Source organism: Episyrphus balteatus, chromosome 1 (genome assembly GCF_945859705.1).
Source record: "Episyrphus balteatus chromosome 1, idEpiBalt1.1, whole genome shotgun sequence".
Classification (NCBI taxonomy): domain Eukaryota; kingdom Metazoa; phylum Arthropoda; class Insecta; order Diptera; family Syrphidae; genus Episyrphus; species Episyrphus balteatus.
The window spans coordinates 5,941,380-5,957,764 of record NC_079134.1 but is presented as its reverse complement, the minus strand read 5'-3'; the positions used below and the strand labels follow the sequence as shown (position 1 = coordinate 5,957,764).

The following is a 16,385-nucleotide window of genomic DNA, read 5'->3' as shown; positions in this document are numbered from 1 at the left end:
TGGAATCAGTTTTAAACAAATTGCTGTTGGTCACATTGGAATATTTTCTCGTAATGGGCATTAGAATTTCTTAAGTGAGATTTGCATTTCAAAAAATAATTTTAATTTTTAAATATTTTATTTGTTTATTTTAATTTTAATATAGATACAAAGCTATAATAAGAATGAAAAAAGCAAATACAATAAACAAATTTTTGTCTTACTTATAGATTAGAGCGCGTTAAGTGTACCTACTTCCGATCAAACACAAGAAATCGGTATAAAAGTTAAAGTAAACTTAAAGTATAAATTAAAAAGAAAAATATATATAAATCTTATAAAAAAAAAGAAATAATAAAACCTTTAAAGGTTCAAAAGCAAAAAAAAACTGCAGTTATCCCAATAATATTGTATTATCTTCTTTTTTAGTTTACCAAAATGGACACCAGCCAATATAACACTGACAAAGATTCTCGTTGTTTGTCGCCTGTTGAATAAGCAAGTCCACTTGCTGTTGAACAGTTACAGCATTTTTCGTTTGGAAATCTGTTCCAGTTAGTTTACGTTTCACACGACCAACAATAAGGCGGGCTTTGGAATTTGTAACTTCAGCCACCATTTGGGTGTTATTTGGGACGATTCCCAATCCAGTTTCAAATGGTTTTTTGGCATTGGATTGGCTTCTAAGCATACTAATTGACTCATCGTCATCACCAGTTGTAAGGCTACCAATTGTCGTCGTTCCATCATTATTCGCCTTGGAGCGACGATTTTTATCCGTGTCCAATAGACGCCAATTTAACAATGGATCGTATACAAAAGCCTCCAACACAGCCATCAAACTGTCCTTATTGCGACGCAATACAAGCATTACACTCTCACATGTACGCCGATAAGTACCTTCGATGCCTGTCACTTCCATTGCCTTGATTAGCATTCGGGTCAATCTGAATGGAATCTTTTCGGGGAATTTCTCACGGGTCATGGCCACCTCGAAACAATCGCCAAAGTCAATATGCAGAATTTTTCCACTCATACGGTCCAACATAAGATTTGAAGGATGTCGATCGCCCAGACCTAGGATATAACCCACCATCGACATAACTGCAAGGGATCGAGTGTAATTAGTTCGCCTCTCGAACCAAACCTCGGACGATGGACTCTTGAGCCACAACAACTTGGCCAAATCATCACCCTGCGTTTGACGCAAAGCATACTCAAATACTTCGACCTTTTGCATTAGTGTCAAATGGTCATAATCGGGCGCCATTCCGAGCATTGTTCGATGCTCTTGATTAAGAGGAACCTTCTTTTTATCTCGATAATCCCGAATCAAAGTGTGTAGGGTATCACAATGTGGAACCCAACCAATCAATCCAGAATTAGTACTCAACGGAATAACGGCATAACGTTGAATAGTCAAATTACGTCGGAACGTATCAGGATCGTCCAGCAGTAACGTATTGACTAGACTAAACAGCTGCATTACACGTTCATCTTGCCGCAAATCTTCATGACCTTTCAGCAGATACATGTAATCTTTTCCATTGGAACCGCGAATGCATAGTTTGCGAGGTCGTTGCTTGGACGTTATCACTTGGAGGTTCGTCTTAATGTGACTAATGCGAATCAGTTCTTGACCTATCAAAGAAACAAATATTAATATTTCACTAAAAATAAAAATAAGAGATTCCAAGTATCTCACTTACCTGGATTATAACTTCCTGGCACAGCCAGTTCCAAGTCCTTGCAAGCCAATAATTTTGGACTAACATAAGGCAGTTCCAATGAAGTCAACTGTGGCAGTTGCCTTGATATTTTTCGAAATACATGATAGTATATGTCCCATGCATGGTCCAAATCCATCCAATTCGAAGAAGTCTTATATCTCTGGCTCCATTCGTAGGCTTCGGTTAGTTCACGTCCATAGGCCTGACTAAATGAAGTTTCTTTCAATGTTTGTGGCCCACGATCGAGCATATTGTGCAATGGTTCCAATATTTCAAACATTCCTTTAACATTTCGTTCACCAAAATAGAGACGTGAAGCCTCTTCTAGTCCCTCGGCCCATTGTTCATGCCACAAAATGGCCACCCGAATCAATTCCTCACTACACATCATTGCTTGTTCGACTAGTTTCAGGGAATGCTTCCGCATTGAATCGAGAATCTTAAATGCTGCATTTTTACGAGCAACCGATGCAGACTTTGAGGCTACTGTTAAAGGATACACCAACGCTTGGGGATGGAATTTGCCAATATCAATTAGCAACTGATGAATTAGCTGACCCACGAGATTTCGATGAGTGTCAATACGAGCAATTAGCTGTGGAATCACTTGTAACCACGTATTGATCTCGATTATTTTCATGCCATTTAGCAAAGCGTCATATACCTCCGAATACTGTCCATAGTCAAACCATAGAGTCAACAGTCGCAAGGTATCTTGCAAAGAGTTTCCTTTAACCAAACTAATGGAACGGAAGAATCCATGAACTGCTGGAACAGCATATTGTTCAATAATAAGTTTCTCCTTTTGTAACTGCATAACTTCAGTCATTCCCGTTGGATTGCTTTCGAGTTGTTGCTTTTGAGTTTGGACAACTTTGAAATTCATATAGGCAAACAAATGCCAAGCTTTGTACCAGTCCTTGTCATATTCAGCAGCCTTTTCAAAGCATTCCAAAGCACCTTGAACAGCAGCAGGATCTTGAATTCCTTGCAATTTATTTTGCCAAATTGCCAATCGCAAGTAGCAACGTGCCAGGAGTCTTCTATCTTCCTTTTTGATATCTTCTGGGATACAACTACATTGGGCACTGAAGGTATTGACAAAACGACTTAGTTGTTCGTAGGCACCTTGGATATTATCCGACATAGCCATGTGCTTTGTGTAGGCGTAGGTGACTTGGGGTTGATTGAATGGCAGTGGATCATTTGCATTCTTTGATGGATCCGAACCGAGGAGCATGACAAGTGTCTTGTGGGAGAGTTGCAAAGATCCACTCTTGCGACAAAGAGATGCATATTTCAACCAAGTGTGTACATCCTCCTGGGGACTCACGACCAACGAGTGAACTTGAATGATTCTTCGCCAATCTTCTACCAAACGCTGACCACCTTGCAATCGTTTCCACCACATGGTTTTGAGTGGCTCACGACGTTCTGGGATGAGTTTGTATTGAATAACTTCTTCCAATTCAGCCAACATTTGAACACAAACCATTGCTCCATAAGCACGTTCGTAAGACTCTCCAGCCATTGAAGTCAATTCAGTATCGAGTAAGTCTCTCGTTTCATCGATTAAACGCTGTGCAGTCTCAAAATCACCATAATGAACAGCCAACACAGCTCGATAGAAACTACCATCTTGTGTTTCTTCAGGAATACACTTGACATACTCTTGCATTCCCTCCCAGTCTTGCAAGCCCCATGCAGCAACTGCTGCCAAATGACCAGCACGTGATTTGCCCTCGATATCAAGAGTCTCCCAGTCTTGTTTGGCAACTGAACCCAGCTCAGACCATTCACCCAGAGCTTCCAAACAACGCATATGACCTAAACGTGCTTCTAAATCAGTCGAATCGACTTGCAATTTCTCAGAATAATGCTTCAGAGCCTGGTCCCAGTTGTGTAACTTTTCATACCATCTTCCCTGAACCTTCAATTCATTTGCTTCATTTCGATAAGTTGTCAATAGACCTTCAGCAGCTTCCTTTTGTTGTAGTTTATTGTTGATCAAAATGAGAGACTCAAAGACATGGCGATCATTTTGTCGCAGGAACTCATCTTCCTTGTAGTGGAGAGCCTTTGCATACGCTCGACTAGCCATAGCACGAGTTCCCAGTAATTTAGTTTCAATGGGAATCGGTGGCATATCGCAATGTTCCATGAATTCGGCCAAATTCAAGATAGTCTGTGTAATCTCTGGCATATCGGTGACTTCCAATGCTTGACACAAACTCTGAGTTAGCTCGTTCTGATGGTCTTTCTCCAACTCTGTCCAGCAGGAAATAAATGCAGCATTGAACAAATCTCTTAAAAGTTTCTCATAATTCTGTGCCAAAGCTCGACATGACCGCAAAGCTGGCGACGGAGACTCCTTTAATAGACCAATGGACAGTCTTTTAAGCCATTCAACCCAATCATCTTTGGAAACCCGCCTAGTAACCTGCCAAGCAGTTCGGAGATCACTCGCCGAAACGTGGAGTTTCTTGATTGTGGTGTTCACATCGCTCAAGGATACATCAGTGCTCTTGTACTTTGCCTGACGAGTGTGGAACTCATCGTCCAGACACATTGTTGTGTTGCTTTGAATTTTTGTCAAGAGTTTCTCATACTTGGAATCGACTATGCGATGTTTGACGATTGAACGATTCACTAAAGGTGCGAAAACCAAGTATTTCTTGCCTAATTGAATCACCATCGAACGAAGAGTTGACATCGCTTGATCTCTTAGTTCAGGATTTGTATCCAAAACCCGCACTAGAGGATGAATAATTCTCGATGAGAAATCATTAAAGTCTAAGATCCATGCAAGATTATCAATAGTTTCCATAGCAGCTGAGGAAACTTGCGAGGTAACATATGGAGCATCGAAAAGCTTGACAATTGGTGGGACAATCAAGTGCAGGTAGTCATCTAAATTGTTGCCAAACTTTTGCAGAGCTTGCAATAGTTTTATTGTCACAATTCGATCTTTGGAGCTATCATGTTGGAGTACCCTCAATATTTGAGGGACCAACTGTGAGAGATAATTTTTGAATTCACATCCCAAAGCGACGGCGATCTTCTCCACTAAATTGATCAATGTTGGCTGCAAGGTGTTGATAATCCAAAATTCTTTAATCAATTTGAATATATCGCCCATGTAGCTGATTATGTGTTGTTTGACAATTTCAATTAAAGTCGACAATTGTTGGAAGAGAAATTCTCTTAGATTCATGTCAGCTATGCGAACGTTTTCCAACAAATTTGGCAAAACCTGAGCCAAATATGGAACGCATTTGATGCCAAGACTCTGGAATATAAATGTCACAGCTTGAACGACGCTTGTGTGATGTTGATTGAGAGTGGGATCTCGAAGAATTCTCATGAGAGTGAAAATTGCTACAGCGGGATAATACTCATCTAAGTTACCCATATTGACTAAAAGTTCTGCAGTAGAAATGTCTTGATTTTCATCGCCTTTAAAGTCAGAGAGAGATATGAGAATGTTGTCTTTTTGACTATCGATAAGACCTTTGTTCATTTTATGTTTGTAGGGGTCCATGGCTCCCAGAAGACCTAAGACACGAATTGTCTCTCTGCGGATTGAACGACGTTGTTCAGTTTTGAGGAAATTAATCAAGATATCGATAAGAACTGGATATTTATGATATGGTGACACTACGCGTCCGGTAGCGCTAACTAATTGACCAAGAGTCCATAAAGCTACACCTCGTTTGTCTGGACTTCCTGAATCACCAAGCATTTCCAAGAGAATTGACAGCAAATCGTCAGCCCAGCGCTCCATTTCATTTGAGCCGCCATTAACTTCAGCCAAGTCACCTATTGCTCGAAGAACGTTTAGAATTACTCCTGGATTCGAGTCGGGTTCACGGAGTTTTGGTACCAGAATTGTCAAGATGGGACGCATGTATGAAGATATTAACCTTAAATGAAAATTATTTATGAGATGAGAGATTAATACAAGCATGGTAATCTTAAAGTCATATTGAAGCTTAAGTGAGATGGGGCTTAAAACTAAGGTTCTTTATGGAACGTAGCTTGTGTCAAGCGTAGTAACCTAGGCGAGAGAATAGTTTCTTTTAAGCAGTTTTTCTTTATTTAAAGTCCGGGTGAAGCTTTTATAACGAAAGTGCGGTAATCTGCATGGTGGATGTTAGTAAAAAGAAACTCACGCATTTTAACTGGGAGATTTTTTTTTTAACTATAAACCTGTAAGACCTAAGGTCTTTTAAATGCACACTGCTACTGCACTAGAAAGATGGAAAAAAATTTTGTTGTTTTCCAGAAGGTTTTTTAGAGTCCATAAGAAAAATCTACGACTCTCTTTAAAAAATTGTGTGAACATCAAACTTCATTAGAAATTGGTTTGAAAGGATCATCCCAACTGATTGTTTAGCGATAGACCCTTCTATTTCAAGGCATTAACAGCTTGTATGAACCATGATCAATATCAAAGGTTTTCCATACATGGATGACGAAAGCCCCAGATTAACTAAGATCTACAGCATGTAGATGAAACCTTAGTGACTTTCTCAGTAAGAACAAAAGATAAAATAACGTCCTCAAAATTGTGAATGCTTTCGACATTTGTTATGGAATATACCATCGAACACATGCCCCTAAGTAAAAGAAAGTTTTTCACCTTTTTTGCGAGTTTCATGTGCGCAAAATTCGGCCTGAGTTTCAATATTTCACTTTTATGAGTTTCGGAATAAAACCACCTTACTCAGTTAATTCGTGAACCTGCTAGAATTCAGCTTGATTTTTTCCTTATAGGAGTTTCAGGAAGCAGGTGCGCCAGCACATAACTTCGCACAATCGAACTAATTCGATACAATCGAGCAGAGTGGCATTACCTAATTTGATTCAATCGATCGTTCTCCATTGAAAAGCTTCGATAGAACCAAATTATAAAGATGCTGCCCTTACGCGATTGTATCGACCACATTCGATTGTATCAAATTACGTGCTGGGGCCCCAGAACATTAATCTTATTTTCTCTAAAAATCTACGGAACGGCGAGATAAACCTTGAAATCATCAGTGGACCTATTGCTACGAAATGTCGAAAGCCGTACTGCCGGCCATTAAGAAGCTTCCGTTCTTCTAGATATTTCATTAGCTGAAAATTAATCAGCGTTTTTATGACCTTAGAAATAAGGGGCGTAAGTGCAATCCGACGATAGTTGGAGGGTGAAGATCAGCCTTTTTTGGGGGCAGGCTGGACAAATGCTGTTTTCCATCATCTACTGGGAAAATGACCCAGTTGCCAAGGTGGAATAACACGTTTTCAGAACGATGGAGGGATAGATGTAGTAGTCAATCAATCAAATTCACTATCGAGGAATCCTAGTGACCAGTTATAGATCCTGCAAAAATCATTGAGGCCGTCCCATTTGGGCCTCCTCATAGTGTGTTTTCTTTAACTGGATATTTGAGGCAAAAGAAATTTGCGAATTTTACATAGTGGTTGAGTTGGGTCGTTAAAAAGCTAAGTTAGGTGGTTTAACTCAGCGAAGATCTCAACATACCAAAAATAGCCAAGCCAAGAAGAATTGCTAACATTAAAATCGTCCGTAATGACGATTTCAGTTGGAGAATAAAGGGAAAAAATCCTTCGAAACTGAAACCGATCAAGAAGGTGTTAAAATACAAAATTATAGAATGAAAAAGACAAATACTATAATAAGATACTATAATAAGATAATTGCCCAGTTGAAATCAGGAACCGAATATTTAAATCAGTGAAACTCAAAGATGAATAATAAAATTAAATTCAAAAAAAGACATAACAATCTTCTTGATTGAATAAACAAAAACTCACCTTGGTGTACTTATAACTAAATGATCCAACATTCTTGCACTTTGCTCTTTATTACGACTCATTCCTGAATGTTCCAACTCTGTTAATAATTGAATGAGTGTTTTTCTTAATTTTGGCATCACATAAGCTGGATTCATTGCTGACAATCGGCCAATAGTCACGATAGCAAGTTCACGAATTTCAAATACTTCATCATTTAAAGTTACAAACAAAGCACTCAGTGATTCGGGTTGTGCTAGTTCAGCGTCAAAAGTCTCATCCAAAGAACGAAGAACTCGAAGTCGTACATTGCAATCGATATCAGTGATTGCTACAATTAGCAAACGTTCTAGAACATGAGAAACAGTTTCACTCAAGGTTTTGGAACTTTCAAACTGCGATTCAGATGATTGTATTGCCAACTTTAGTAGACGAGTGCAGCTTTGAACAGCCTCCAAACGAATTCCTTGTTGTTCGTGATTGATGAAATGATCAGCGCATCTGTAAAATAAAAACTTTTAGAATAATTGAGTCTTCTTTCTGAATGAATGAATTACCTTTGAACAAAATCCAACATATTTTGTTGTTCGAAATTAAAACTTCCAAGAGTCTTTAAGGCTAAAATAATTGTGGGAACATCTTGCTGGCTAGAATCGGCCAGGGTCAAAGAAGCAAATGGCGCACTTAGATTGTGTTTTGGTGTTCCCATTCCAGTAGGCAATTTGTTCATTAGAACCTGGGAGAGAACAGTCGTCAGTCCATCAGCAATTTGGGGCTTCAAATCTGGAACATTATCAGCCAACTCCCGTAAACACACAGTCAGAGCTGGAGAAAGACCGGTGGAAAACATTTGCTCCAGAATCATAGTCACATCTCTAGTGATTCCCGATTTGACTGCATTGGCCAACAACGTTATGCAAGTGAATATAGCTGGATCGATTGTAGGTTTGCGTTTGACTGGTGTATCTTTGGAAGGCAGTGCCATTTTAATGGCATCCATAATATTTTTCAAATGCGAGTCAATGTCCTTCTCAACAGCCACAGCTATGTAACCAATTGTGATGTAGGCACTATTTCGATCCTTTTCTTTACCTCTCAGTGTTCCCAGCAAATGATTGATGGAAGTCTTCAAGTATTTCAGGACAAATACTTCGCGATTAAATGCAGCTAGTCTGGGAAGCACTTCGCACAAACCTTGTTGTACATGGACAGACTTGGACAGCCGTTGATCCAGAACGTTATCACAGATTTTACAGTAATTTTCAATTAAAATCTGACGACTATGAGCGGACTCTTGGACATTCATTCCACAAAATTTCAGTGCTGTATGCTCTGGTTCCAAATGTGTTTGGGTGCTTCCTAGTTTTTCAATGAATGGTGCCTTGAGACGTGGCACTATTGCTGTTACTCCTGATTCGGAATAGTGCTTACGAGGATACGATTCGGGTTGGAGGTTCTTGAGAGTGCTGTAACGACGTTCCCACAACGAATTCGAACAGCGAAATAGTTCATTGTAAACAATTAGGCCACCATGAATGCGATCGTCACGAGTAATGCCCTTTTCTTTAGAAACTGGAGTTTCGATAGCGAAACATTTTTCAGCTTCTTCAAAGCAAATTTTGTACCACTGAGGTTTGCTGGATTGTTTGGTATTCTCGCGCTGCGATGTAACTATGAGTGCAGCACGGAGGGCTTCTCCTGCAGACTCTCGAATAGCTGCTTTCGGATCATAGATGGCATTGAAGATGTTATCGAAGAATGTCGATATGGATTGGTAGAAATAAGTTGGCATAGCAAGTGCCAATTCACGAAGAATAAAAACTGCTGCATGTCGGCGATACTATAAAGAACGAAATTTTATTTAAAGTTAGTTGTTGGTGATGAAATGAATAAATATGTAATCATAGTAGCGGAAAAAGAAGGTGTGAGACAGCAGATTAACAAATATAAGTAAAAAGTAGTTCATATATAAGTTAAAAGTAGTTCATCAGTCAGGATAAAGTTGATCGTTTATAAACACAGTCTCATTATATTGTCCGTAAGAATACAAATGTTTCTAGGCAACACGCTTTCGTCAAACCGATCTTGTAAAACAGAGTGTTAAAACACAATCAAAGTGGCAAAACTTATATTTGTGTTGTTTGTCGTGAAAATGGTTTTGACGAAAAATTAACTTCCGAAGGCAAAGGTACTTATTTGGTACCTTACAGAAGCAGCGTAAGCCCAATTATTGCGTAAGCAATAATTTGAATACCAGAGTTTTAAATAGCCTGTAATATACTTTAGAAGTAATCAAATTGAAGGGTGAGTTGGAGCATGAGAAACTTACTCTCACGTTTTGCATTAAACGCTTCTGGCCTTGCGGTGCTCAAAAGGAACTAATACACATAGAAAATCTGTGTATTAAACGATGGATATAATTCAACATTCTTACGTGTTAAAGCTTTCAATAGTTTGCTGACTAGCTTTAATAACAAGAATATGAAATATGGCTACAAATGAGTGAAACCGACTTAAACGCGATTCACATCGGGTATTACGTTGAACGAACTAGCTTTTGGTTCTACCATGATTGAATGGACGCCGGAGCTTAAGCTAACAGCCTTTCACGTAGACGACTGCTATCTTGGACGATGTATAAATTCACCATCTATACATACCAGTGCTACAAACAGTAAGCCCAATAACACTAATCAAACTCAAAGGTTCTTAAATTACACTACGGCAATAAGGACCTGACACATGAGCAAACACACCATTACACTACTAAGCTCGAGCAGGTATGTATCTGATTAGGGTATGATCCGACCAATAGTTTCCCAGGACCAAAGCCAATCAGAAATATTAACAGCTTCATCAAAAATAGGTCCTCTTGAGCTTAAGAAGCAACTTGAAATTTCACAACGTTAATGCTATAGATTGTAATTGTAAATCTCAAATAGCGTAAGGGGTACAATAGTTGGCACCCCAGATGCAATTAAGCATTTCATAAAAACTTCTATGCCCAGGAACAAAAATCATGTTTTTTTATAAACTGTATTAATTCTCTACAATTCTGCATTTTTGTAGGTCTATTTCATTCTCAGTTCCTTTCAATTAGTAAAAAAGTAAAGCCGTTCTAAGTTCATGAAAAAAGTGCAAAAAATACAGTGTTTCCGCTAAGGACACTGAATTTGGTAACTGTCCGTTTTTGATTATTTTTTGAGTTTTTGGATGAAGATCTATTTTTTTTTTAGCTTAACAATATAATTATTGATTAAATGTATAGATAGATTTGCCAAAAACTCGTTAAAGACGATTTGTACGTGATTTCCAAGACCCGTTTCTATTTTATTTTAATATCTCGTTCTAAACGGATATCTCCTATATAAAGTTTTCGAGATATTGCAATTTTCTCGAAAACGGCTCTAACAAAAAAGCGTGTTTAGTTTTTGTCAAAAAAATTCTACAGCAGAAATATGACGTTTCTCTTTTTTGCGAAAATAACATAATTTTTAGTTAAATTTAAACTTAAAAAAAGTTTTAACTTCTAAAAATTAGCTAAGATAAAGACATTGTACATAAGACCCAGTCGTACATTTAATTTACTTTTTTTACTTGCGATATAGGTACTATAGGGCAAGTTTAGGATTCGTAAAAAAAATCGAACTCGAGATAACAATTTTACATGACATTACGATGATGGAGAATGCCAAAAAAGTGGGTCCGGCAATTCTGTCTGTCTGTCTGTCTGTCTGTCTGTCTGTCTGTCCGTCTGTCTGTCTGTAAGAACCTCGAGCTACATCCTAAACTACTGAAGGGATTTTCTTTAAACTTGGTAGTTAACAGTTTTGAGTGATTCCCTAGAGGAGAAATTGAAGTTTTTTTTTTAGGACCAAAACTAACGGTACCTGTCATATAACGGAAACAGAAAAGTTGATTTATTTCAAAAACGGCTCTAACGATTTTGATTAAAATTTTTCTGCTTACTGTTACAGATAAGAGCCTTCTTTGACAATAAAAAAAATATTTTTTGTACCGTTATCAACGGTACCTGCCATAGAACGGTTTTTTTGATTTATGAATTTCTCATAAACGACATAACAGATTTCGACCAAATTTTTAATACAGAAACGTTTAATCAATCATTATTTAAAAAAATTTAAAATTTTTCAAAAACCACATTTTTGGATTTTTAAAAAATATTTCAAAATTTTTTTTTGAAAAATCAATTTTTTGGAAACGAGTTGGTGAAAAAATTTGAAATTTTGTTTTTATGTGTAAATTAATAGGGGTATTCACGATCCGATGCAACTGGTCTAGTATCATTGCAAAAGTGCAAAAGTGTAAAATCTTGCAACACTACAACAACAAAATATATGGATTGAAATTTTACAATGGTCTTGCACTTTTGCTATACCCTAACCCTATTGCAAAATAAAAATACAATGGTGTAAAATTTTTTTGACAGATGGCAGCTCGCCGTCGCGTGTCGCCCATGATGAACAGTTTATCTTTTTTATTCTTATTCTTTTTTATTTTGTTTCTTTTGATGTAATTTGTGAAAATAAATTAACCCGAACACAACAAAGAATGAAATTATAAAAAAATTGAAAAAAAAGAAGAAGCATCGGTGGAAAGACAACTCCGTAAAAAAAAAGAGTGAAGCTGATATAAATCATATCATGGATTCCATTCAATATTTACTAAAGATAAGAAGAGGTGCGTTCACGATCTATTGTAAAAAAATAAAATTTTACACTTTTACTAGGCCTGTTGCACCAGATCGTGAATACCCCTAATTATTTATTCAAAATTGCATATCAACTTTTTTTTTGAAAAATGTTAGAAAATTTTTATATATAAAAAATTATTTTTTTAAAAAACGGCTCTAACGATTTTCGAAAATTTTTTTCTAAAAATTCCTTTTTATACTAGAAATAAAATGGCATACTTTGTTTTTTGTAAAAGATCATTTAAAACGGTATTTTATTATTTATAAAAACGGATTTTATTTTTTTTGTACCACTAACGAAATTCCGTGAAAATGTCAAATTTTCCCTAGTTTTGTTCAATAAAAAACTTTAACATTAGAGTAACTTTTAACATAAGAGCAAGTACGTGCGACCCCAGTCGTGCAATTTATTTTTAATTGCGTTAAATGAATATTGTTTGTTATATTAAACTGTTTTTACTAAACTTTGATAAAAACTATCATGAAAAACACTTGTATTTCTTTCAATTTTGAGGGTGCCAAAAATTGTACCTGGTTGCCAATGATTGTACCTTTTGGGTAGCTTTTCCTATTTTAATATTTTAAAAATAGTCTTTGTTTTTTAAACATTTTTTGTAATAACATTCAAGTCAGAAATTCTTTAAACCTTAATTTGACATATAAAACATATTCCTAACTCTTTAAATGCGAGAGTAATTCACAATTCAAAGTGAAAAAATGCTTAGGTGTGCAAACCATTGTACCCGTTACGCTTTGTACAAAGATTTTCATTCGCCTTGTTTTTAAATATTGTTAAAATTTAAAACTTACGACAATGACCTTAAGAGTTGTCTGTCGAGTAATTTATTATATATTTTCATTAAAAATATTGTTATTTTTAAATAGAAGTTATACATTACATCCACATTAAATATAAAAAGATATGACAAAAACAAAAAAATTTTATTTATTAGCAAAAATTTTAAACTTAAACTTTAATTTATGTTACTTTAAAAAGGCATTCAATTTTATTTACAACATTATTAAAATATATTTCGATCTTTATTTCATTTGTTTAATTAAACTTTTCAACAAGAAATTTTCTGTAGGCTACCCGACTAACAAATTTGCTTCTATAAAGCTTTACAGGTGTTAATGTAGCTCCTGTAAAGCTGTATAGAATTGATATTGTTTGTTAGGTATGGCCACAGTTATTAGATAATTGATCAGTTGGTCCCAGGCTAGTAAATCTTCGCCATTAAGCACGTTTTAAAAAATGGAAGAATCGATAAGTGGAATTGGTAGGAAAGGGGGAACAAGTAGGAAGTTCGAATGGGAAGTTTTTGGAAAAATGGGAGAAAGAGTGTTAAGTCCCAGGGAGACCTGCTTGCACTATATACTCTTGGCAATAATTGCATAAGGACAGATCTCTATATAGGTACCAATTTCATGTCTTTTCATTAAAAAAATGCAAAGTGTAAACATGCTTACCTCTTGTCTATCACCAGATAGCCATTCGAATGCTCTTTTTATATCAAAATCAAATGATTCAGCTCCCTTGGAACCGGGCAACGAAGCTAATTTAACCAAAGTTCGTGCAGCAATTTCCATCACCGAGACATCATTCGAAGGCAATAGATTCCTCAAGTTTGTTGAATAACGTGATATGCGAGTTGTTGTATTCACAACATCACCGCTAATTAAACATTCTATTTGAATACAAAAAAAAAAGAAACAAATTATTTAGTCTAGACTAGAAAAAAGATTCATTAACAAACTAACTTATTGCAAGAACTCCTCCCTTCTTTTCATTTATATCCGTACTCAAAACCATATCGAATATGTGATGATTGAAATCATCAAAAAATTGTACCAGTTCTTCCTGAGACATTTCACGTAATTCAGTTTTCACGTACAAAAACAGGGACTGAGCAGCCTTGTGTTGGACATCGCGGTGACGGGATTTTAGCCCCGCAACGAATTGTTGAACAATCGAAGTGGCCATTTTTTGTGCTTTATTGCTATGCAAATGTATTGAATTACTTAATATTTCTTTCTTTCTTGTTTTGTATAAAGTAGATTTGTTGTTTTTTTGTTTAAAAAGTTGGATGATAACAAAAATCTTTGTCTAGTTCACATATTATTTTGAGGTTAAGTTGAAAATTGAAAACACTGAAAAAACTATACAAATTGTATATTTTGTTGTAAATATTTGCAATTCACATAATTTGGATTGTATGCGAATTGTAATTTTGATATTTTTGAGATTGTTTTTTAGATTTTTATTGGTTTTTTTTTGTATTTGATTATGAAAAAATAAACGCCATGAATTCCGTCGAAATTTTCAAGCTGACAGCAAGTATATGAAATTTTGTGCGTGTGTAGAAAAAAACATAGCGTAAAAAACGTCAATTTCCTTATATACTCAACCAAAACAAACGGAAGTATATAAGAACAGCTGACTAAAAAACATTGATGCCAAGTGAATTTTATAGTACTAAATTGAGGGAAAGATTACACTTTAGGTCTTTTTTTTTTGTTAAGGGGTAGTACTCATTGCAATGAAATTCATGAATTGCTATTTCTGGTCTTAAGTCTGCTACGTTGCTGAAGCGAAACGTAATTTTCCATACAAAATTTTGTTAACCAAATCTTGAACGAAAAATTTCGTTTGGAGAGTTTTCACTCATTTATCACTTATGGGGACTTTTCACGAGTCGATTTTTGCCGTGCGGCGAAGCTTTTCGACTCGTGTGAACGTAAGTCGCAGGCGACTAAAATTACAATCCCCATAGAAAAATCATAGTCGACCGACATATCGTGCGGCTTAAATCGACTCGTGCGGCTTTTCTTGACTCCTAGAGCAGTGTTTTTTCACTCCTAATTCATTTATTTTTTGCTTTAAAAATTATTTTTTGTTGATTTTTCTTGATTTTCAATTAATTTTGAAATTTTTATTTTGACTTTGACAGAATATTCGATGATATTTTTTCGTTAGCATTTTCGTTGTCGACTTTGGAGAATAATTGTCGGATGCGTCGGACAAAACGGAGGGGAACAGGGCTCGCAACCGCACTCGACGGATGAAAGCTTGTGAAAAAGTCAAAGAAAGAAAACAACAACAAAAACGTGGATTTAACATTAGCTTCCGACTACTTCCTCCAATTATAGTTCTGGCTTTATCCTGGTGGTAATAAAAAAAGCACCTAATGACTGCGCTCAGGACGAGGCTATCCAAGATAAATAATTATCCTATATATTTGTGAACACGTTCTCCAAATTTCCCATTACATAGATACAGTATCCAGAACTTTTAAGGATACTTTTAAATTGTTTTAAGGCTTGGCCACACCGGAGGGTATGCGGTAGCGGTAACGATATTTGTATGAAAAAAATTCCACATCTGAACGTTGATATGTCAGTTTGAAATTTTGTTCATACAAGTACCGTTACCTCTACCCATACCGCTACCGCATACCCTCCGGTGTGGCCAAGCCTTTACTTGTCAACAATCAGCTGTGCTTTAACATGGGATTACAACAACACAAAGATTTCCGCATACCTTAAGGGGGGAAATCCCTCTAGAATTTTTTATTTTTGCATTATTTTTTATTGCGTAGTAAATTTATTTATCAACCGAAGAAACTATTTTCAGTGGTCTTAGCCTTAAATGAAGCCTCAAAAGTGCCTAGATAGTCCCGAAACCAATGCGCTCCGAACCTACCATAGTACGAAAACGAAAACTTTAAACGCATTTTTTCGAAACTAGTTTTTTTCCGCGCCGTGCAATGTAACTCAAAAACTAATGAAGCTATCGACTTGAAATTTGAAGCAAATTACTCCTTAACTTATTGGCCACAACATGAACCTAAAAGTTGAATAAAATTTGTACAGTAAATATTTTTTTTAACTACTTATTTGTAAAAAAAAACATGTTTTTTTTTCGTTTTTTTGATTTCTAATTTTTATTTTTCATTTAAAAAAAATAAATTTAGGTTCATGCAATGCGTACTAATATCATCTAACGGAAAAAAATTTCCTTTTTGATTTAAGATGATTTCCTGGACCTATGCATTGCACGGCGTAAACTAGAGGCGTCAACTTTGAAAGGCTCCAGAGCCGCCATTTTGTTATTTTTTCATTTCAAAAAAAAATTTTTCAATACTTAATAATGTCAGTAA

At 36.1% G+C, this 16,385-nt stretch overlaps 1 protein-coding gene across 1 annotated transcript; it reads right to left on the bottom strand.

The window, feature by feature from the left end:
- Nucleotides 1-144: 144 nt before the first annotated feature.
- Nucleotides 145-14,564, bottom strand: LOC129905222 (serine/threonine-protein kinase Tor). The gene is made up of 6 exons (XM_055980662.1): nucleotides 13,987-14,564; nucleotides 13,696-13,913; nucleotides 8,069-9,351; nucleotides 7,533-8,012; nucleotides 1,689-5,632; nucleotides 145-1,620 (listed from the first exon to the last, which is right to left on the bottom strand). The coding sequence occupies exons 1-6, from the start codon at nucleotides 14,207-14,209 to the stop codon at nucleotides 410-412; spliced, it is 7,359 nt and encodes a 2,452-aa protein (XP_055836637.1). The 5' UTR covers nucleotides 14,210-14,564; the 3' UTR covers nucleotides 145-409.
- Nucleotides 14,565-16,385: the final 1,821 nt, after the last annotated feature.